Source organism: Schistocerca serialis, chromosome 2 (genome assembly GCF_023864345.2).
Source record: "Schistocerca serialis cubense isolate TAMUIC-IGC-003099 chromosome 2, iqSchSeri2.2, whole genome shotgun sequence".
In the NCBI taxonomy this organism is placed as follows: Eukaryota; Metazoa; Arthropoda; class Insecta; order Orthoptera; family Acrididae; genus Schistocerca; species Schistocerca serialis.
Genome location: NC_064639.1, coordinates 1,159,300,517 through 1,159,322,352, shown reverse-complemented (window position 1 = coordinate 1,159,322,352; position 21,836 = coordinate 1,159,300,517). Strand labels below are relative to the sequence as shown.

At 40.5% G+C, this 21,836-nt stretch overlaps 1 protein-coding gene across 1 annotated transcript in view; it reads left to right on the top strand.

Annotated features, from left to right (window-relative positions):
* The window catches only part of LOC126458618 (ATP-binding cassette sub-family C member 4-like), a 267,565-nt gene that overhangs the window by 90,888 nt on the left and 154,841 nt on the right, over window positions 1-21,836 (top strand). The window contains exon 4 of the mRNA XM_050095784.1: window positions 5,263-5,467. Within this exon, the coding sequence (XP_049951741.1) occupies window positions 5,263-5,467 (205 nt within the window). The remainder of the gene's footprint in view (window positions 1-5,262; window positions 5,468-21,836) is intronic.

Here is a 21,836-nt window from a genome sequence, read left to right as displayed (position 1 = left end):
CTAATGGTGTGCGGGACCGTAGCCCAGCTTCATGGAGACGGTTGCGAATGGTCCTCGCCGATACCCCAGGAGCAACAGTGTCCCTAATTTGCTGGGAAGTGGCGGTGCGGTCCCCTACGGCACTGCGTAGGATCCTACGGTCTTGGCGTGCATCCGTGCGTCGCTGCGGTCCAGTCCCAGGTCGACGGGCACGTGCACCTTCCGCCGACCACTGGCGACAAAATCGATGTACTGTGGAGACCTCACGCCCCACGTGTTGAGCAATTCGGCGGTACGTCCACCCGGCCTCCCGCATGCCCACTATACGCCTTCGCTCAAAGTCCGTCAACTACACATACGGTTCACGTCCACGCTGTCATGGCATGCTACCAGTGTTAAAGACTGCGATGGAGCTCCGTATGCCACGGCAAACTGGCTGACACTGACAGCGGCGGTGCACAAATGCTGCGCAGCTAGCGCCATTCGACGGCCAACACCGCGGTTCCTGGTGTGTCCGCTGTGCCGTGCGTGTGATCATTGCTTGTACAGCCCTCTCGCAGTGTCCGGAGCAAGTATGGTGGGTCTGACACACCAGTGTCAATGTGTTCTTTTTTCCATTTCCAGGAGTGTATATTGCTTACAAATCATTTGTGCGACCATTTCTAGAATGTTGCTCAAGTGTGTAGGACCCATGCCAGATAGAACTAGCAGGAGATATTGAACATATACCGAGAAGAACAACATGAATGGTCACAGGTTTGTCCGATCCATGGGGAAGTGTCACAGAGATATTGAAGAAATGAACTGGCAGGCACTTGAAGACAGATGTAAACTTTCCTGAGCCAGGCTACTAACAAAGTTTCAAGAACTCGCTTTAAGTGATGATTCTAGCAATATACTACAGCTCCCTATGTATCACTCCCATACGGATCATGAGGACAAAATTACAATAATTACAGCACGTACAGAGGTGTTCAGTCACTCATTCTTCTCATGCTCCATAGGTGAATGAAACAAGAAGAAACCCTAATAACTGGTACAATAGGACGTATACTCTTCCGTGATGGGGGTTTGAGAAGTATAGATGCAGATGGAGATACTGAAAGTTATCATCTCTTTTTGGATTCAGGCAATTAGTGCAAACACAAAAAGAATATGTAGAAGCATAATACCCCACCAACCAAGTAGAAATTGTAGGCAGTCAATGAAAAAATTTATACCGTATCATGAAATACATCAACTTTGCTATCAAAAGAGAAATCAGTAGTAGAGAAAGAAGGGTTCCAAGCCTTCAGACCATCCAGGGCTTGTTTTGCCTGGTTAATCTGATAATAATCTTTCTGTTGAAGCTATGGGAATAAAATGACTCATGAGAGAATAAGAATGTACTCTGCCACCCAACCCTTAATTAACACACATTCTTGAAGTAATTAGTAAGAAAAGTGGATTGAACAGTCCCATTGATAAAATAGTTCTCGTAAGTCAGTGGATTCGAGATTCACACGGATGAACTGGCACTCTTAGTACAAACGAGGTCCGAGTATAAGAGCACACATAGGATCTGCAGTGGGGAGGGCAGCTCATATTAATTTCACACTGAAAGGCAAAGTAGTTTTGAAATTTTCATAACAAACGGCTCTGGGTAGACTTTCTACTGGTCAGTTTCCATCACACGTTCTGGCTTTCTTCCAAATGATACTGATTTGTATGTTTGTCTCTCTCTCTCTCTCTCTCTCTCTCTCTCTCTCTCTCTCTCTCTCTCTCTCTCTCTGCTCTCTCTCTCTCTCTCTGTGTGTGTGTGTGTGTGTGTGTGTGTGTGTGTGTGTGTGTGTGTGTGTGTGTGTGTGTCTAGGGAGGGAGGGGGGCAGGGGCAGGATGCGAGTTTGGTTCACGGGCATATTTTTTCCAGTGGATGGGGAAGGTGAAGGTTGGGGGAGGTGCCCTGCTGCTTGTGCAGGGTACACCTTCACCCTTATGTCTTTGTCCCTGTAAGAATTATTTAAAACAATGTGGGTGACAGTCTCCACAGGAATGTATACTTCCTTTACTTGCCATCACATGAGGCTTTATACAATGAGGCTTTCTGTGATCCCATCACACATCTTTCCCAGCCTGTTGTGTATTTAGATTTTAATGTGCACTACATGCTAGGAGGTGCGTTGCCTCTGGCATCGAGCAGGGCGGAGCAGACACTTTAGAATTAGTGTGGGGTCTCTTCCACCCTCACAGATGCAGCTTAGTGTGGAGTGGTCAACAAATTACTCAGCACGACCACTTCCTGATATGGATATAGGTAGAAGATTTGGTAGTGGCTGAGAGAAAACTACTGGAAAGAATGATGAGCAAGACAAACAGGTTGCTGTACAGTCAGCAGGCTGCGTTTCAGTATAGTGACAGGAAAACATATATCACACTACAAGTGTAGTCCACCACATCAATGATGTTTCTGTGCAACAGCCTTCAGGCCATCTAGAAAGACTGCTCGCCCCCTCATGGAATGAGGAGTGTCATTCTGCAATCAGTTGCAGGCATTCACCCCTGTGCAGGTTGAAATGCTACCCAAATGCCGAGAACCTCAAAGTCATTTGGGTTGCAAGGGTCTATTACTGCTGAATTATTGATAAGAGCAAAAGAGATAATTCTTGTTGGGTGTGAGAGCTGGATGGGCTGTTTGTTCTTTTTTGAGCATTTTGTTTTCAGCCAAATATCCAAGCAGGCCAGGAATGGGGCCAGAACTGATTCCTACCATAAGTGGAGTCCTTTTATACACCAGGGAAACCAAAAGTACCTTAGCAAGAAGTCGTTGCTGTTGCTCCTTAATGTTAAGTGAAGTTACAATGTCCCAGTAGTGAAAGCTGGTAGAAACAATCAATCGTCACGGAGTGTGTCTCTCTTGACCTTTTTTTTAAGTTTCAGATAAAACGGGATTCCACATTTCACTTAAAGGATAGGCTTTGTCTCTATTTATAGTATTATATGCCAGTCTAATTTAAACTGATTCTTTTAAAACATAGCCCTAACACTGAGACACAGGAACCACTATCTGTGCCTCAACATACATCATTCTATGTTCCACAGCTAGTTTAGCCCCTCCACTGCAGATTTCTCAGGTTGCAGTAACAGCATGTGGCAATGCTGCTCAACACATCTCTCATGATTGGTGCTAATTTTCTGGCCAGTATATGTTTTCCCACAATGGTAAGGGATTCTGTAAACACTAGGCTTGCTTTGCCCCAGATCATCTTTCACAGTGCCAAGGAGAGCTCTAATCATGGCTGGTGGGCACAACACACTCCTAATATTAGGTATATCATTTTGAAATTCTTCCTTATCTTTGAAGATGCATTACCAGCATGTGATAGAAAACAACTGATCTACAATCATCATCTACTGGTTCTGAGGAAGGTTAAAACCCCAAAGCATAATGGATCTGTGTGTCAGTGTAGCTTTTCTGCTTAAAAAACGAGCTCAAAAGGTGTTCTGGTTCTCGTATCAATGTTTTTGCATCAGAGATGGTGTGAGCCCTCCTTGCCAACATCCTCAAGACCCCTGTGCATTGGTATGGTGGATGACAACATATCACATATAGATACAGGTCCGCATGTGCTGGTTTTTTATAAACACCTTGTCCTAGAGCCCCATTATCCTTCCTGTAGATCAATATGTTCACAGAAGGAAGCTTTCATGACGCTCGGCTGAAGGCATCTATGGTACATATTAAGAAAGTGAAGCAACTATTAAAAGCTGCATAAATAATTAATATTTGATAAACTACTATAAACTGCTTGTGCTTGCTTAAACTAAATTGAACACAGTAACACTGAAAGCTGCAGACTACATTGGTATTCATAATAAAATAGCTATCACTGAAGTGTAACAAACATTGCCACACAGATAACAGCAACTTTCATTTTTAATTCTAGGTAGTTGTATGATTTGGGGAAAATGTGACTCAAGGGTAAGCTTGTAATTATTTTTGAATTTGTAGGAATTCTCAGTCTCATGCTTTAAATTCATACAGAGCTTGCTGATGGAACTTGTACCAGAATTTCCTAGAAGAAAGAACACAACATGTCATTCTTAACGGTTCAAAATCTGCAGATGTAGAGGTAATTTCGGGAGTACCGCAGGGAAGTGTGATAGGACCTTTATTGTTTACAATATACATAAATGACTTAGTTGACAACATCGGTAGCTCCGTGAGGCTATTTGCAGATGACACGGTTGTCTACAAGAAAGTAGCAACATCAGAAGACTCGTACGTACTCCAGGAGGACCTGCAGAGGATTAATGCATGGTGCGACAGCTGGCAGCTTTCCCTAAACGTAGATAAATGTAATATAATGCGCATACATAGGGGCAGAAATCCATTCCAGTACGATTATGCCATAGGTGGTAAATCATTGGAAGCGGTAACGACCGTAAAATACTTAGGAGTTACTATCCGGAGCGATCTGAAGTGGAATGATCACATAAAACAAATAGCGGGAAAAGCAGGCGCCAGGTTGAGATTCATAGGAAGAATTCTAAGAAAATGTGACTCATCGACGAAAGAGGTAGCTTACAAAACGCTTGTTCGTCCGATTCTTGAGTATTGCTCATCAGTATGGGACCCTTACCAGGTTGGATTAATAGAAGAGATAGACATGATCCAGCGAAAAGCAGCGCGATTCGTCATGGGGACATTTAGTCAGCGCGAGAGCGTTACGGAGATGCTGAACAAGCTCCAGTGGCGGACACTTCAAGAAAGGCGTTACGCAATACGGAGAGGTTTATTATCGAAATTACGAGAGAGCACATTCCGGGAAGAGATGGGCAACATATTACTACCGCCCACATATATCTCGCGTAATGATCACAACGAAAAGATCCGAGAAATTAGAGCAAATACGGAGACTTACAAGCAGTCGTTCTTCCCACGCACAATTCGTGAATGGAACAGGGAAGGGGGGATCAGATAGTGGTACAATAAGTACCCTCCGCCACACACCGTAAGGTGGCTCGCGGAGTATAGATGTAGATGTAGATGTAGAATGTGGACCCTAATTTGAACCGTAGACCCAAGGCATGGTTTATGTGAACTTTATTACAACAAACATTTTATATCTGTGCAAATGAGATTTTCAGCTTCTGTAAGCAACTAGCTTGTAAACTTGTCACCTTATGGCAATAATTCTGTTATATAGGCATAGTGGTATATTTCTGATGCTGACATACACATACACAAATGTACAATCCAGTGAACATAAAAGATTTTCTTAAATTATGTTTTATTTATTGCAGGATTTTAGTTCCAGTATTTATGGCATTGCTACTAACGCACTTCAATCCTGAGACAGAAGTGTCAAAGAACCAAGCATTTTTGTATGCAGCTATTCTACTACTGAGCAGCTTACTGAATACTTTCATAATGCATCATACATCTCTTATGTCACAACGAATTGGCATGAGAATCCGAGTAGCATGTTGTTCGCTCCTTTACAGGAAGGTAAGCGCCTTAGTTATGTATTTTAGGAAGTGAGATTTATGATGGAATGTAATTAACAATAACAAGGAAAATAATTTACTGAGAGATATAAACCTACACATGTGATGGACTAAAAGTTTCGTGGCAGGTGAAAAGCAACATTACTATGCTAGTGTAAGATACACACTCCAAACTACATCTGAACTTAAAATTGTGATCTGTGTTACTGAAAAATAAATAAATGCTAATAATAGTAGATACCATCATAAAAGAGCTAGCCAGTTTAAGAGGGAGACCAAGAGATGAATACACTAAGCAGATTCAGAAGGATGTAGGTTTCAGTAGGTACTTGAAGATGAAGAAGCTTGCACAGGATAGAGTAGCATGGAGAGCTGCATCAAACCAGTCTCAGGACTGAAGACCACAACAACAACAACTGACATATATAACAGTGCATGAAGACTCAAGAAAATATGTGTGGAGGTCTTAGTCACACACCTTGTAGACATCTGTTTAAAAGGTTAGGAATTCTTACAACAGCCTCACAGTACATTTATTCAATAATGAAATTTGTACTCAACAACATGGACCATTTTAAAAACAACTGTGATATTTATAATTATAATACCAGAAGGAAGAAAGACTTATACTATCCTCTACCTAACCTTCGGCACAGGAAGGGGTAAAATATGCTGCTGTAAAACTTTTTTTTATGAATTACCAGATGAAATAAAATGTCTGACACAAAGAAGTAATAGTTTCAAAAATAAATTGGAATCATATCTCCTTGACAACCCCTTCTATACCATAGATGATTTCTTGAATAGGAATAAATAAATCTATAGGTATAATAGATGCATTTTGTGCCATTTAAGGAAATGGGGTAGGCAATAAAAGTTTTAAGCTTAAAAATGGAACACTAACTAACTATATGGGAATATAAACTACATGCACTTAGACTGGGGATGAAGCATTTGTGTAGTGGTACAGGATTTATGTTGGTGAAAACAATCTGGAGATCAGTCAAGACACTTTGATACATTTGTGGGATATTTTTGTGTCTTGAAGCAAGGTCATGTGCTGCAAAAGAGTGGAAAGGCCAGATGTGTTCCTCTCCCCTGTTTTGCTTTTGCCCTTCATGTAGATAGGGGCAAAATAAAGATCTTTGTGAACCAAACTCGCATCCTGCCCTACGCCACAGATCTGTCAATTCAGTGTCAGTTTGAGAAAAGAATTGACCTTCACGGTATGCCACTACTGCTTGAAACGGGGCTCTAAAAGCTGCCAGTATTGTTGCACCTTCAATGTGTAATGTTTCTGCTCATGTTATAAGCGCATGTCAAAACTACTAAAATGTGAGTATAGAAGGTATTCAAATAATTCTGAACATTACCTGCAAATAATATACACATAAACTATACTCCTCAGTTAATTATGTTGAAGAAACATGTTATAAAGTGGTATCCTTAGTATATTTGGTGGCTGCTAAACACAGTTTATCATTAGTTTTAAAGTTTTATTTTGTAAGAAGTTGTGCTTTACTTCTTCCATCGCTTTCCCTAGCCTGAAGCTAATTGGAGCAGCTCCTTCTCCACAGATCAGGGGTACACAGTTGTCAATTTTAATGCCAGAGAGCTCAGTCAGTGAAAAAAAAAATGCTATCAACACTTTAACATTTCTCAGATTCCACAGCCAGTCTTTTTCCTGACTGAAATCCTATGGCACTTGTATAGAATTTGCGTAGCAAGTATATTGTACTTAAACCATCATCTCCCAGCAGTATTTCAGAACTAGAATTGAGGAGGAGAGAAATATGCTTCAGAAACATTTCACCAACACCAAGTGCTTGTGGACAGTAAATAATGTTGTGTTTTATATGCTCTGTAGATTATTTGATCATTCGTGTTGTATCTTAACTTTGAACAGTTTACTGGTACCTGATGCAGTTAACCATTCTGATTGTGTCAGATAAATAGTATCTTCACATGACAAATGAAACTGATTTTAGTGAATACATCTACATAAATACTCCGCAAGCCACCTGACGGTGTGTGTTGGAGGGTACCTTGAGTACCTCTATCAGTTCTCCCTTCTATTCCAGTCTCATATTGTTTGTGGAAGGAAAGATTGTCGGTCTGCCTCTGTGTGGACTCTAATCTCTGTGATTTTATACTCATTGTCTCTTTGCGAGATATACGTAGGAGGGAGCAATATACTGCTTGCCTCCTCGGTGAAGGTATGTTCTCGAAACTTCAACAAAAGCCAGTACCGAACTACTGAGCGTCTCTCTTGCAGGGTCTTCCACTGGAGTTTATCTATCATCACTGTAATGTTTTCGCGATTACTAAATGATCCTGTAATGAAGCGCACTGCTCTCTGTTGGATCTTCTCTATCTCTTCTATCAACCCTATCTGGTACGGATCCCACACCGGTGAGCAGTATTCAAGCAGTGGACAAACAAGTGTACTGTAACCTACTTCCTTTGTTTTCGGATTGCATTTACTTAGGATTCTTCCAATGAATCTCAGTCTGGCATCTGCTTTACTGACGATTAATTTTATATGGTCATTCCATTTTAAATCACTCCTAATGCCTACTCCCAGATAATTTATGAAATTAACTGCTTCCAGTTGCTGATCTGCTATATTGTAGCTAAATGATAAAGGATCTTTCTTTCTGTGTATTCGCAGCACATTACACTTGTCTACATTGAGATTCAATTGCCATTCCCTGCACCATGCATCAATTAGTTGCAGATCCTCCTGCATTTCAGTACAATTTTCAATTGTTACAACCTCTCGATATACTACAGCATCATCTGCAAAAAGCCTCAGTGAATTTCTGATGTTATCCACAAGGTCATTTATGTATATTGTGAACAGCAACGGTCCTACGACACTCCCCTGCGGCACACCTGAAATTACTCTTACTTCGAAAGACTTCTCTCAATTGAGAATGACATGCTGCGTTCTGTTATCTAGGAACTCCTCAATCCAATCACACAATTGGGCTAATAGCCCATATGCTCTTACTTTGTTCATTAAACGACTGTGGGGAACTGTATCAAATGCCTTGCGGAAGTCAAGAAACACGGCATCTACCTGTGAACCCGTGGCTATGGCCCTCTGAGTCTCATAGACGAATAGTGCGAGCTGGGTTTCACACGATCGTCTTTTTTGAAACCCATGCTGATTCCTACAGAGTAGATTTCTAGTCTCCAGAAAAGTCATTATACTAAAACATAATATATGTTCCAAAATTCTACAACTGATCAACGTTACAGATATAGGTCTATAGTTCTGCACATCTGTTCGACGTCCCTTCTTGAAAACGGGGATGACCTGTGCCCTTTTCCAATCCTTTGGAACGCTACGCTCTTCTAGAGACCTATGGTACACCACTGCGAGGAGGGGGGCAAGTTCCTTCACGTCCTCTGTGTAAAATCAAACTGGTATCCCATCAGGTCCAGCGGCCTTTCCTCTTTTGAGCGATTTTAATTGTTTCTCTATCCCTCTGTCGTCTATTTCGATATCTACCATTTTGTCATCTGTGCGACAATCTAGAGAAGGAACTACAGTGCAGTCTTCCTCTGTGAAACAGCTTTGGAAAAAGCGGCCTTTAGTCTGTCATCCTCGGTTTCAGTACCATTTTGGTCACAGAGTGTCTGGACATTTTGTTTTGATCCGCTTAGTGCTTTGACATAAGACCATAATTTCTTAGCATTTTCTGCCAAGTCAGTACATAGAACTTTACTTTCGAATTTATTGAATTCTTTGCCTCTCGCATAGCCCTCCTGACACTACATTTCACTTCGTGTAATTTTTGTTTGTCTGCAAGGCTTTGGCTATGTTTACGTTTGATGTGAAGTTCCCTTTGCTTCCGCATCAGTTTTCTAACTCGGTTGTTGTACGACGGTGGCTCTTTTCCAACTCTTACGATCTTGCTTGGCACATACTCATCTAATGCATATTGTACAATGGTTTTGAACTTTGTCCACTGATCCTCAACATTATCTGTACTTGGGACAAACCTTTTGTATTGAGCCATCATGTACTCTGAAATCTGCTTTTTGTCACTTTTGCTAAACGGAAAAATCTTCCTACCTTTTTTAATATTTCTATTTACGGCTGAAATCATTGATGCAGTAACTGCTTTATGATCGCTGATTCCCTGTTCTGCATTAACTGTTTCAAATAGTTTTGGTCCATTTATCACCAGAAGGTCTAATATGTTATCACCACGAGTCGGTTCTCTGTTTAACTGTTCAAGGTAGTTTTCAGATAATGCACTTAAAAAAATTTCACTGGATTCTTTGTCCCTGCCACCTGTTATAAATATTTGAGTCTCCCAGTCTATATCTGGCAAATTTAAATCTCCACCCAGAACTATAACATGGTCGGGAAATCTATTCGAAATAAAGTTTCCTTCAGATGCTCTGCCACAACAGCTGCTGAGCCAGGGGGCCTATAGAGACATCCAATTACCATGTTTGAGCTTGTTTTAACCGTGATCTTCACCCAAATCATTTCACATTTCGGATCTCCGTCAATTTCATTCGATACTATTGCACTTCTTATCGCTATAAACATGCCTCCCCATTCACTGTCCAGCCTGTCTCTGCGGTATACATTCCAATCTGAGTTTAGAATTTCATTACTGTTTACATCTGGTTTCAGGCAACTTTTTGTCCCTAGTACTATGTGGGTATTGTGACCATTTATTAATGAGAGCAGTTCTGGGACCTTTATATAGATGCTCCTGCAGTTTACTATTACCACATTAATATTGTTATTCTCTGTTGTGTTTTGCCTACTACTACACTGCCACATCTCATGAGGTGTCTTGTCGGGCCTAGGGATGGAATTCTCTAACCAAAAAAACCCACATGTGCACTCCACACGTACTCTGCTACGCTTGTAGCCGCTTCCTGCATGTAGTGCACGCCTGACCTATTCAGGGGGACCCTACATTTCTCCTCCTGATAGTGGAGGTCGAGAAATTTGCACCCCAGATCTCCGCAGAATCATCTGAGCCTCTGGTTTAAGCCTTCCACTTGGCTCTAAACCAGAGGACATGCTATGGAAAAGCAAAGCTGCACTGGCCATTTGATCACATACCATATTACATGACAAAAATTATGACTACTTTCTTTTGGGTTTTTTCCTTGGTGCAGAAATTCTCTTTCCATGTTTCATTAACTCAAGATATCCACAAAAAGTGAAAAATATAAATTGTGCTGTAAAAAACCATTTCAGGAAACTAAATTATTCCCTAAGTGCAATATAAATAAAACATTGTATGAGGATTGGTAACTTTGACAGAAAATCACAGAGTGAAATAAGCTCTTTATTAGAAACCAAACTGACATACTAACACTGACAAAGATACCAAAGATACATGTGATGTAAGAGACACTCAGACCTTAGCCACACTCATGCATTGAAATAAACCCACTGGTGACAAGTGAAAATCTGTGCTGGACTAGAACTTGAACCCAGATTTCCTGCCGTATGCAAGTAGTTGCCTTAACCATTTTGATTATTGAACATGCTTTTCATCCAACCCAAATCTCAACTTGGCGCGTACTACACATTTAGCGTCCACTGTCCCATTATCCTCATTGCTTGCAGCTTCACCTGATGCCAGCAAGAATTTGGGCGTAGTTGCATAATCTGCACTGAAGGTATCATTATTTGACTTTCCAGGTGCCTATATATTATTATGTGTGGTGTCTGTTCTTACGGACATGTCTGAAGAAAAAAAAAGAAAAGAAAAAGACACCGTTTTTGATTCAGCAGCTGTATGTAACATGATGTATGAGAAACTTGGATCTCAGCTGTGGTTGGCCATTTAAATAAATTGAATGGAGGTAAATGAAAATTCATGTCGGACCAAGACTCAGACCTGTATATCCCACTTTATGTAAGCAGTCATCCTACCTGTTTAAGCTATCAGAACATGCTTTCTGTCCAAACAAAATTCTCAACTTGTCACATACTGTACATGTAGAACCCACTGTCCATTAATCTCATTGCTCACAGCTTCACTTGATTCCTACAAGATTTTGGATGTGTCCAAAAGAATAGACACCATGCATATAATAATAAATATGCACCTGACAGCAGATAATGATACCTTTAGTGGTGATGTATACAGTGTCTGAACTCCTCAAGGAATCAGGTGAAACTGCAAGCAGTGAGGGTAATGGACAGTGGACGCTGCATATGTGATTTGCGAGAAGTTGGGAATTTGGGTTGGATGGAAAGTGTGCTCAGATAGCCGCAGCAGTTAGGGTGACTGCTAGCATAAAGCGAGAAATCTGGGTATGTAGCCCAGTCTGCACAAATTTTCACTTGTCACCAATGGATTTATTTCAATGCCAGATTGTGCTTGAGGTCTGAATTTTTTTTTATGTGATGCTTATATATGGCAGCTGAATCGAAAATGGTGTTCATTCTTTTGGACATGTCTGACAGTGTGTTTTGTGAACAAACTTGCCAGCTGTTTATAAGAACACATGTAGCGAACTTCAATGTTATGGTTTTCAACATATTTACATATGTTAACTTAATGTTTATGTGTTTGGTACTAATGTTTATGTGTCTGGTACATTTGTGATGTTACGTATTTTTTAATAAAGTTAATAGCACTTCAATTTTCAACACAGAGTGTAGTTGATTTTTCTAACTGAAAACCAAATTCACTGGGAAAACTATGCCAGTAAATTACTACAGTAGTAGCATCTGAATCCGGTATGTATTTAGCCTCCAGTTGTGGTCTTGTTACCATTTCTGCTGATATGAACACCATGACACAGGTCCAGGTGCTAACAAGCTTACATAGCCGGTTTCTGGCTGGTGAGTGGTCAGGTCGCTGGTCCCCTACTTCATAATCCCTTTAACAGCACACCAATGTTCAAGACCAGTGTTATGCAAAAACCTACTCACCATGCTCATAGGGAACATGATGTCAGGCGATGAGACAGTTGTTGCAAACATTAAGCTACCTACTGCCTGTAGTAGGACTTTTTGTCCATCTCCTTTACCTAACGTTGGTTTACAGAAGATTGACCACTGTGCACACATAGTCCCAGGATCAAAAAAGGTGGAATCTCGTTTCGAATAATCCATACTGAACTTCTAAAGTAGACAACTGATGTACTCTTGCTGATTTATGTTGTAGATTTCAGTCACAGAATGATTGTGCCAAAGTCTCTTGTGCCAGATCATTATGGAATTTAATGAAGCAGGATACACCTGTAGCAGATATAGACATTTGAAGAACATTTGATAACACTGATTATCCGTCTTAATTCCTTCTGCAGCTAGACCTGAACTGCAAATTTCCGTTCTCTTGTCATCAAAAAAACTTACATTTTTCTTTTTGTGATAACTTCCACAAAAATACTTTTTGTTTAGCCTAGGAATGTATAATGTGTTTTCCGAAGTGTTAGAGTGTCATTTTCCTCCAACCTTGGCTTTAACAATTAAGCTGTCTGCAATTTGAATGTCTGAGTTGACTTAAAAGTGTTAAACCAATCCTTGTGTGATGTCATGTGGTTTGATGCAGAACTGTCAGCTAACCAAATATTATCATGACCTGGAGCAGAAACATTTGCTTCTTCTGCATTCGAAAGTCTGGTGCTCAGAATTATTTCTTTGTGTTGAGTTTTGCTAAAAGTTTTTTGCACACAGATTTAAAATGTCTCCTATTTTGACAATATTGTCATTCAATGTTTTTCACCAACCATGTTAGATGATTTTTTGTTCTGTGAATTGGATTTACTTGTTTTGTTCACAGTAATTGCTGTGAAGATCATTGACTTTTCATCACATTCTAACAGTTTTTGTTCCTTTTTCAATTACCTTGGAATCAAATTATTAGGCATATGTTGATCTACAGCACAAATTGCATGCAGTCAAAAAAAAGTTCTCAATTTTTCTAAATTTTAATCTTTTGTCTACTTCTGTAACAGGTATCATCAGTATCAGGTAATGCTTGTACTGATGACTCAACTTTACTGGGAGATAATGTGATCAAAAAACTTCTCCTTCAAGGCCATTTTATTAACTGCAAGTTTCTGTTCATCTTTAGGCTGACCCACATGACAGCTACATCTGCACAAATCATAACACATTTCAATTGGTCAAATTCCATTGGAGTAGACTGTATTTTAGTCATCCCAACCTGATTGAATATCACCAGCCTCAATTTGATTTAGCTGCATGACCTTAATGATATCAACGACTTTTCAGCCTGAAAAATAATTTGCAACTGATATTTTCACAAATGAAAATTCTTACTACCAAGTTTCTGGATACCTCAATTTGTCCAGACTTAGGGTATTATTAATGGAACGTAACAATATTATGAAAAGGATACTTGTTACTCACCATTTAACGAGCGGAGATGCAAAGTCGCAGATAGGCACACCAAAAAGACTGTCGCAAAATGAGCTTTCAGCCAACAAGGCCGTTGTTGAAAGCAAGCAACACACACACACACACACACACACACACACACACACACACACACAAGCACACGCACTGGCAAATGCAGCTCACACACACACTTGACCACAGTCCAGACTGTCATCATGTATGTATGAGTTGTGTTTGCGTGCGTGAGTTTATGTGTGTGTGTGTGTGTGTGTGTGTGTGTGTGTGTGTGTGTGTGTTGTCTACTTTCGACAACGGCCTTGTTGGCTGAAAGCTCATTTTGTGACAGTCTTTTTGGTGTGCCTATCTGCGACTCAGCACCTCCCTATATGGTGAATTGCAACTATTCCTTTCATATATTGAGACTTATGATATTATTTAGTTCAGAGTAGTGACAAAAGTTTTTCACAAAAGAATTTTAACATCAAAACTTGAGTGTCACATATCCCTTGAATAAAGCCATAACTGAACACTGAATTCACAAAATATATGTGTACAAGACTTTCTGTCCCCATAACCTGATGTCAGTCATTTTGGTTAGCAGAAAATCACAGAGTGAAGTAAGCTCAAAGTTGAATGACACAAATGCTCTTTATAAGAAACCAAACATGACATAGTAATGATGATGACAAAGAAACTGAAGGTATAGGTATATTTTTAATGTCTCAGAGTGAACATACGTATATGCTTGTCGTGCTCACATTATTAATGAATAATAAAGGTGAGGTTGTGAATGATAATAACATTGAATATAACAAGCTGATTGTTGACGGAAAAACATCTGTGTTCGAGTATGCAGACGTTACTACTACTAAGTGACGACCAATTTGTATGCTGATAAATTGAAATTGTATGAGATGTTTTTTTTTCAGTTTGTTTAAAGATTGCAGTAATTGTTCCTTTAGATGAGTAAGATGATAGGTCATGTGATAATAACTACTTTCCAATTTCTTTTACAAGAACATAATAGAGCATCTGTTGTGCTAACAAATATATAAACAACATATGTTGTACTAACAAATTTATAAACTACTACTCTGAATTATTCTCAGTGCAGTTTTATGGCAAATTCATCAACAGTAGAAGCTACTGAAAATTTTTGAACTTTATTTAGCACCAGTGACTCAAAACCGTACGTGAAAGCCCTGCTTATTGATCTGAACAGAGTATTTGACTCTGTGGCACATAATATGTTGGTATATAGAGAGATTTAGAACTTTCTCTAATAGAATTGCATATTAGTAACTTTAGCAAACTCAGGATATTCACAGTTGTAAAGCTGTAGTTTACATATATCATAGCAGTATACGTGAAATGAAAAGAATGGAATTTGACATACAGCAGAATATTTTTCAGCATAGTACTGGCCAAAAATGAAAACCGATTCTCCAAGAGACCAGGCCATAAAAGCAAACATCTCATCTAAAGACAACTGTCTAAAAATCTGTAATAAATTGTGTTCTTTTGTTGAGCTCATATTTTTCATATTATTTCAAATTAAATTGCATAACTGGTTGTCAGAAAATACATTTTATGATATACAACTCTTTGATGTGTATAGTGTCTGCATGATATTACTAAATTCATATGTATCTCTGTATGTCTATGGCAATGCCAAATTAATTGTAAATGATCAATAATGGAAAAAGATTTTCAATTCCTTACTTTTTGACTTTTATTGTTTATTAATTTGTATATTTTATTGTTATTTTTACTATCATGTTTAATGTTATCTGACTTACATTTCTTCCTTTACTACAGTGTATCATTTACTTTGTCCATCTAAAAAATGTTAATAGCATGTATAGTACTCAAGGGTAGATGGAAATATTGTAACTAAATCACATAGCCCAGAATTAAAGAAGATTTATATCACTTGATTCGTGCGCATTGTTCAGTATCTGAAAGTACATCCTCTATAAACATTATCAGAGCAAATTGAAGTTTTATCTCTGCATAATATGTTATATCTTGTCTGTTTCCCTAGTTATTTTAATTATTAAATCCTCAAAAGAGAAGTGGATTCAAAACGAAAATGTTTGGTAACATAGAGCAAAAAATGAAGACATAAAACAGGAATTGTGATCTTAATTGCATTTTTGTTGCTACTGCTTGTTTTAATTGTATTCTTTATTTATTTACTGTATCCCTGTTTTGTTAATTTTCATAAGTCTCAAATCTCTCATTTTCCAGCATGACTAGTTATTCTGTGGAAGAGTGCACCAGTTATTAGTAGTAGTAATTTATTCATAGAAAGATCATTTTCAATTATATAGAATCTGTCGGTTGAATACAAGGAAAATGTAAGTCATATATACAGGCATATGAATATACATTTGTGTTTAATGAGGAGATGACAGGTTGTTGACAGTGGCTTGTAAAAGGAACCAACCTAACTTTTGTCTGAAGTGATTTAGGAAAACCACAGAAATCCAAAACCAAGAGAACATGAGCTTCCATATTCCCGAGACTGAGGCCAGAGTCTTAACAAATGCACTACCTGATTTGGATACACTTAATGTTGAGTTCTTTTATGGTAGTACACACTAAGAACAACTTAGCTTATTGACAAGACAAAATAATTATTCACTGTTCATTTAGTCTCTCCATACTTTTCACTGCACACCCTTGAAGATAACCTCAGGAGTTTGATCATGCTGCTATGCCATGTTGCATTTCTATATCTTCTCTTAAGTCTGTTACGTAAACATTGTTCGGCATGACTACCACCAAATTATCAATTAGGATGAATGGGCATAGGCAGAGGGTGTATATTGGCAACCCGCAATATGCTGTTGCAGAGCATGCTCTACAACATGACAATCTATATCTACATCTACATTTATACTCTGCAAGCCACCCAACGGTGTGTGGCGGAGGGCACTTTACGTGCCACTGTCATTACCTCCCTTTTCTGTTCCAGTCGCGTATGGTTCGCGGGAAGAACGACTGTCTGAAAGCCTCCGTGTGCGCTCGAATCTCTCTAATTTTACATTCGTGATCTCCTCGGGAGGTATAAGTAGTGGGAAACAATATATTCGATACCTCATCCAGAAACGCACCCTCTCGAAACCTGGCGAGCAAGCTACACTGCGATGCAGAGCGCCTCTCTTGCAGAGTCTGCCACTTGAGTTTGCTAAACATCTCCGTAACGCTATCACGGTTACCAAATAACCCTGTGACCAAACGCACCGCTCTTCTTTGGATCTTCTCTATCTCCTCTGTCAACCCGATCTGGTACGGATCTCAAATTGATGAGCAATACTCAAGTATAGGTCGAACGAGTGTTTTGTAAGCCACCTCCTTTGTTGATGGACTACATTTTCTAAGCACTCTCCCAATGAATCTCAACCTGGTACCCGCCTTACCAACAGTTAATTTTATATGATCATTCCACTTCAAATTGTTCTGTACGCATACTCTCAGATATTTTACAGAAGTAACTGCTACCAGCATTTGTTCCGCAATCATGTAATCATACAATAAAGGATCCTTCTTTCTATGTATTCGCAATACATTACATTTGTCTATGTTAAGGGTCAGTTGCCACTCCCTGCACCAAGTGCCTATCCGCTGCAGATCTTCCTGCATTTTGCTACAATTTTCTAATGCTGCAGCTTCTCTGTATACTACAGCATCATCCGCGAAAAGCCGCATGGAACTTCCGACAATATCTACTAGGTCATTTATATATATTGTGAAAAGCAATGGTCCCATAACACTCCCCTGTCGCACGCCAGCGGTTACTTTAATGTCTGTAGACATCTCTCCATTGATAACAACATGCTGTGTTCTGTTTGCTAAAAACTCTTCAATCCAGCCACACAGCTGGTTTGATATTCTGTAGGCTCTTACTTTGTTTATCAGGCGACAGTGCGGAACTGTATCGAGCGCCTTCCAGAAGTCAAGGAAAATAGCATCTATCTGGGAGCCTGTATCTAATATTTTCTGGGTGTTATGAACAAATTAAGCGAGTTGGGTCTCACACGATCGCTGTTTCCGGAATCCATGTTGATTCCTACAGAGTAGATTCTGGGTTTCCAAAAACGACATGATACGCGAGCAAAAATCATGTTCTAAAATTCTACAACAGATTGACGTCAGAGATATAGGTCTATAGTTTTGTGCATCTGCTCGACGACCCTTTTTGTAGACTGGGACTACCTGTGCTCTTTTCCAATCATTTGGAACCTTTCGTTCCTCTAGAGACTTGTGGTACTCAGCTGTTAGAAGGGGGCAAGTTCTTTCGCGTACTCTGTGTAGAATCGAATTGGTATCCCGTCAGGTCCAGTGGACTTCCCTCTGTTGAGTGATTCCAGTTGCTTTTCTATTCCTTGGACTTATTTCGATGTAAGCCATTTTTTCGTTTGTGCGAGGATTTAGAGAAGGAACTGCAGTGCGGTCTTCCTCTGTGAAACAGCTTTGGAAAAAGGTGTTTAGTATTTCAGCTTTACGCGTGTCATCCTCTGTTTCAATGCCATCATCATCCCGGAGTGTCTGGATATACTGTTTTGAGCCACTTACGGATTTAAAGTAATACCAGAACTTTTTAGGATTTTCTGTCAAGTCGGTACATAGAATTTTACTTTCAAATTCACTGAACGCTTCATGCATAGCCCTCCTTATGCTAACTTTGACATTGTTTAGCTTCTGTTTGTCTGAGATGTTTTGGTTGCATTTACTCTTGGAGTGAAGCTCTCTTTGCTTTCGCAGTAGTTTCCTTACTTTGTTGTTGAACCACGGTGGGTTTTTCCCGTCCCTCACAGTTTTACTCGGCACGTACCTGTCTAAAACGCATTTTATGATTGCCTTGAACTTTTTCCATAAACACTCAACATTGTCAGTGTCGGAACAAAAATTTTCGTTTTGATCTGTTAGGTAGTCTGAAATCTGCCTTCTATTACTCTTGCTAAACATATAAACCTTCCTCCCTTTTTTTATATTCCTATTAACTTCCATATTCGGGGGTGCTGCAACGGCCTTATGATCACTGATTCCCTGTTCTGCACTTACAGAGTCAAAAAGTTTGGGTCTGTTTGTTATCAATAGGTCCAAGATGTTATCTCCACAAGTCGGTTCTCTGTTTAATTGCTCGAGGTAATTTTCGGATAGTGCACTCAGTATAATGTCCTAAACATCTGAGTGTCCCAGTCTATATCTGGTAAATTGAAATCTCCACCTAAGACTATAACGTGCTGAGAAAATTTATGTGAAATGTGTCCAAATTTTCTCTCAGTTGTTCTGCCACTAATGCTGCTGAGTCGGGAAGTCGTTAAAAGGAGCCAACTATTAACCTAGCTTGGTTGTTGAGTGTAACCTCCACCCATAACAATTCACAGGAACTATCCACTTCTACTTCACTACAGGATAAATATCTACTAACAGCGACAAACACGCCACCACCAGTTGCATGCAATCTATCCTTTCTAAACACCGTCTGTGCCTTTGTAAAAATTTTGGCAGAATTTATCTCTGGCTTCAGCCAGCTTTCTGTACCTATAACGATTTCAGCTTCGGTGCTTTCTATCAGTGCTTGAAGTTCTGGTACTTTACCAATGCAGCTTTGACAGTTTACAATTACAATACCGATTGCTGCTTGGCCCCCGCATGTCCTGACTTTGCCCCACACCCTTTTAGGCTGCTTGCCCTTTCTGTACTTGCCCGAGGCCATCTAACCTAAAAAACCACCCAGTCCACGCCACACAACCCCTGCTACCCGTGTAGCTGCTTGCTGCGTGTACTGGACTCCTGACCTATCCAGCGGAACCCGAAACCCCACCACCCTATGGCGCAAGTCGAGGAATCTGCAGCCCACACGGTCACAGAACCGTCTCAGCCTCTGATTCAGACCCTCCACTTGGCTCTGTCAGTCCTGTCAACGATGCTGCAGGTGGTGAGCTCTGCTTTCATCCTGCTAGCGAGACTGGCAGTCTTCACCAAATCAGATAGCCGCCGGAAGCCAGAGAGGATTTCCTCCGATCCATAGCGACACACATCATTGGTGCCGACATGAGCGACCACCTGCGACCACCTGTACCCTTCATGGCATCCGGAAGGACCCTTTCCACATCTAGAATGGCTCCCCCCGGTATGCACACGGGGTGCACATTGGTTTTCTTCCCCTCTCTTGCTGCCATATCCCGAAGGGGCCCCATTACGCACCTGACACTGGAGCTCCCAACTACCAGTAAGCCCACCCTCTGCGACCGCCCGGATCTTGCAGACTGAGGGGCAACCTCTGGAACAGGACAAGCAGCCATGTCCGGCTGAAGATCAGTATCAGCCTGAGACAGAGCCTGAAACCGGTTCGTCAGACAAACTGGAGAGGCCTTCTGTTCAGCCCTCCGGAATGTCTTTCGCCTCCTGCCACACCTCAAGACGACCTCCCACTCTACCACAGGTGAGGAATCAGCCTCAATGTGGGCAGTATCCCAGGCAGCCACAGTCGTAGTCCGATCGGGGGATGTGTGGGATGAGCTGGCCGTCTCCGACAAACCCCCATCCGGACCCCCACAGTGATGCCCATTGGCAACAGCCTCAAGCTGTGTGACCGAAGCCAACACTGCCTGAAGCTGGGAGTGAAGGGATGCCAACTCAGCCTGCATCCGAACACAGCAGTTGAAGTCCCTATCCATGCTAAAAACTGTTGTGCAAAGAACGTCTGAACTAATCTACAGAGAGCACAAACAATTCGACACAAAATTTAAACAGTTATTAAAATACAAGATTGCCTAGTAAATGCAGTAATGCTGCTACTTGCGCACTGCTGACACACTGCTCAGCGGCGGAAGGAGACTACGTGATTTCACACTATTCAGGTACTAAAATGCGATGCTACAACTCTCAAATACTATAATACGCCCAAAATTTATTAATTAAACAATGCAAGTACCAAAAACACGCAAAGAAATTAAGAATTAAACTATGTAACAAATAAGTGAGCTAAGAGTATACGACTTGCTGCTGCAGCTGCTTATCCAATGGCGGCAGGGAGCAGGGAGGATTGAATTTTCTTTTGTCACGTGTATACAACACAAGTGGAGACGTAGAATCATAAGCAGATTTACCAAAGTCTATATTAGCAAGTTCAAACATATGGTAGGTACGATAGGCAATTACATCTCTATCATTAAAACTTTCAAGTCCAGGTACACTAGAAACTCCACTACCACCTCTCACTATGGCAACAGTGAACCGTCCATTTCCATGTGAGAATGTGTCGTTAATATCCAAGCTAAAATTAAGAGAACATCCAAGAAATACACTAGGTCCATCGATGAGGGTGTGGCCTGTACAGGAGATATCGACATCGTCGCACAACAGTTTACAAAAACATAGAGAACATTGAACTTACTACAACATCTGGGGACAAGAAGAATCACATTCCAGTGAAGAGTGTTGCAACCCACACCCGCATCGATGGACCTAGTGTATTTCTTGGATGTTCTCTTAATTTGAGTTTGGATATTAACGACACACAATCATGACATCAGTGCCCGTTTCACCACACATGCCATCTGGATTCTTCCCCCAGACACAAGTTTCACAGAACTCCGCAGGTGGGAACTAGCACTACAACATAACCTTGGTTCTAGCCATCCACCTGGCCTTAATTTGCGTTAATTTCTTCTGTCTCAGCATTCCTTCACTGTAATTACTCTTTGCTTCACTCTGTTTTAGTTTTTTACATCTTTCATTGTCTTACCCATCTATTTTTCACCACCCCCGTCCAACCTCTGTTATGCACAATGCACTTAGCTTTCCACTATTATTAACTCATACATGATATTTAAGCAGTAATCTTTGTCTGCATATTACCCTTCTTCCACCTATAAGCTCTCAGGCTTCCAAATCTCATCCAATGCAGTCCCCAACAATCAGTCTATCCTTCTCATCCTGTGCAGTAAGTCTCCCTGATCCGTGGTTCTGCGTGACTTTCCCAAAATCTACC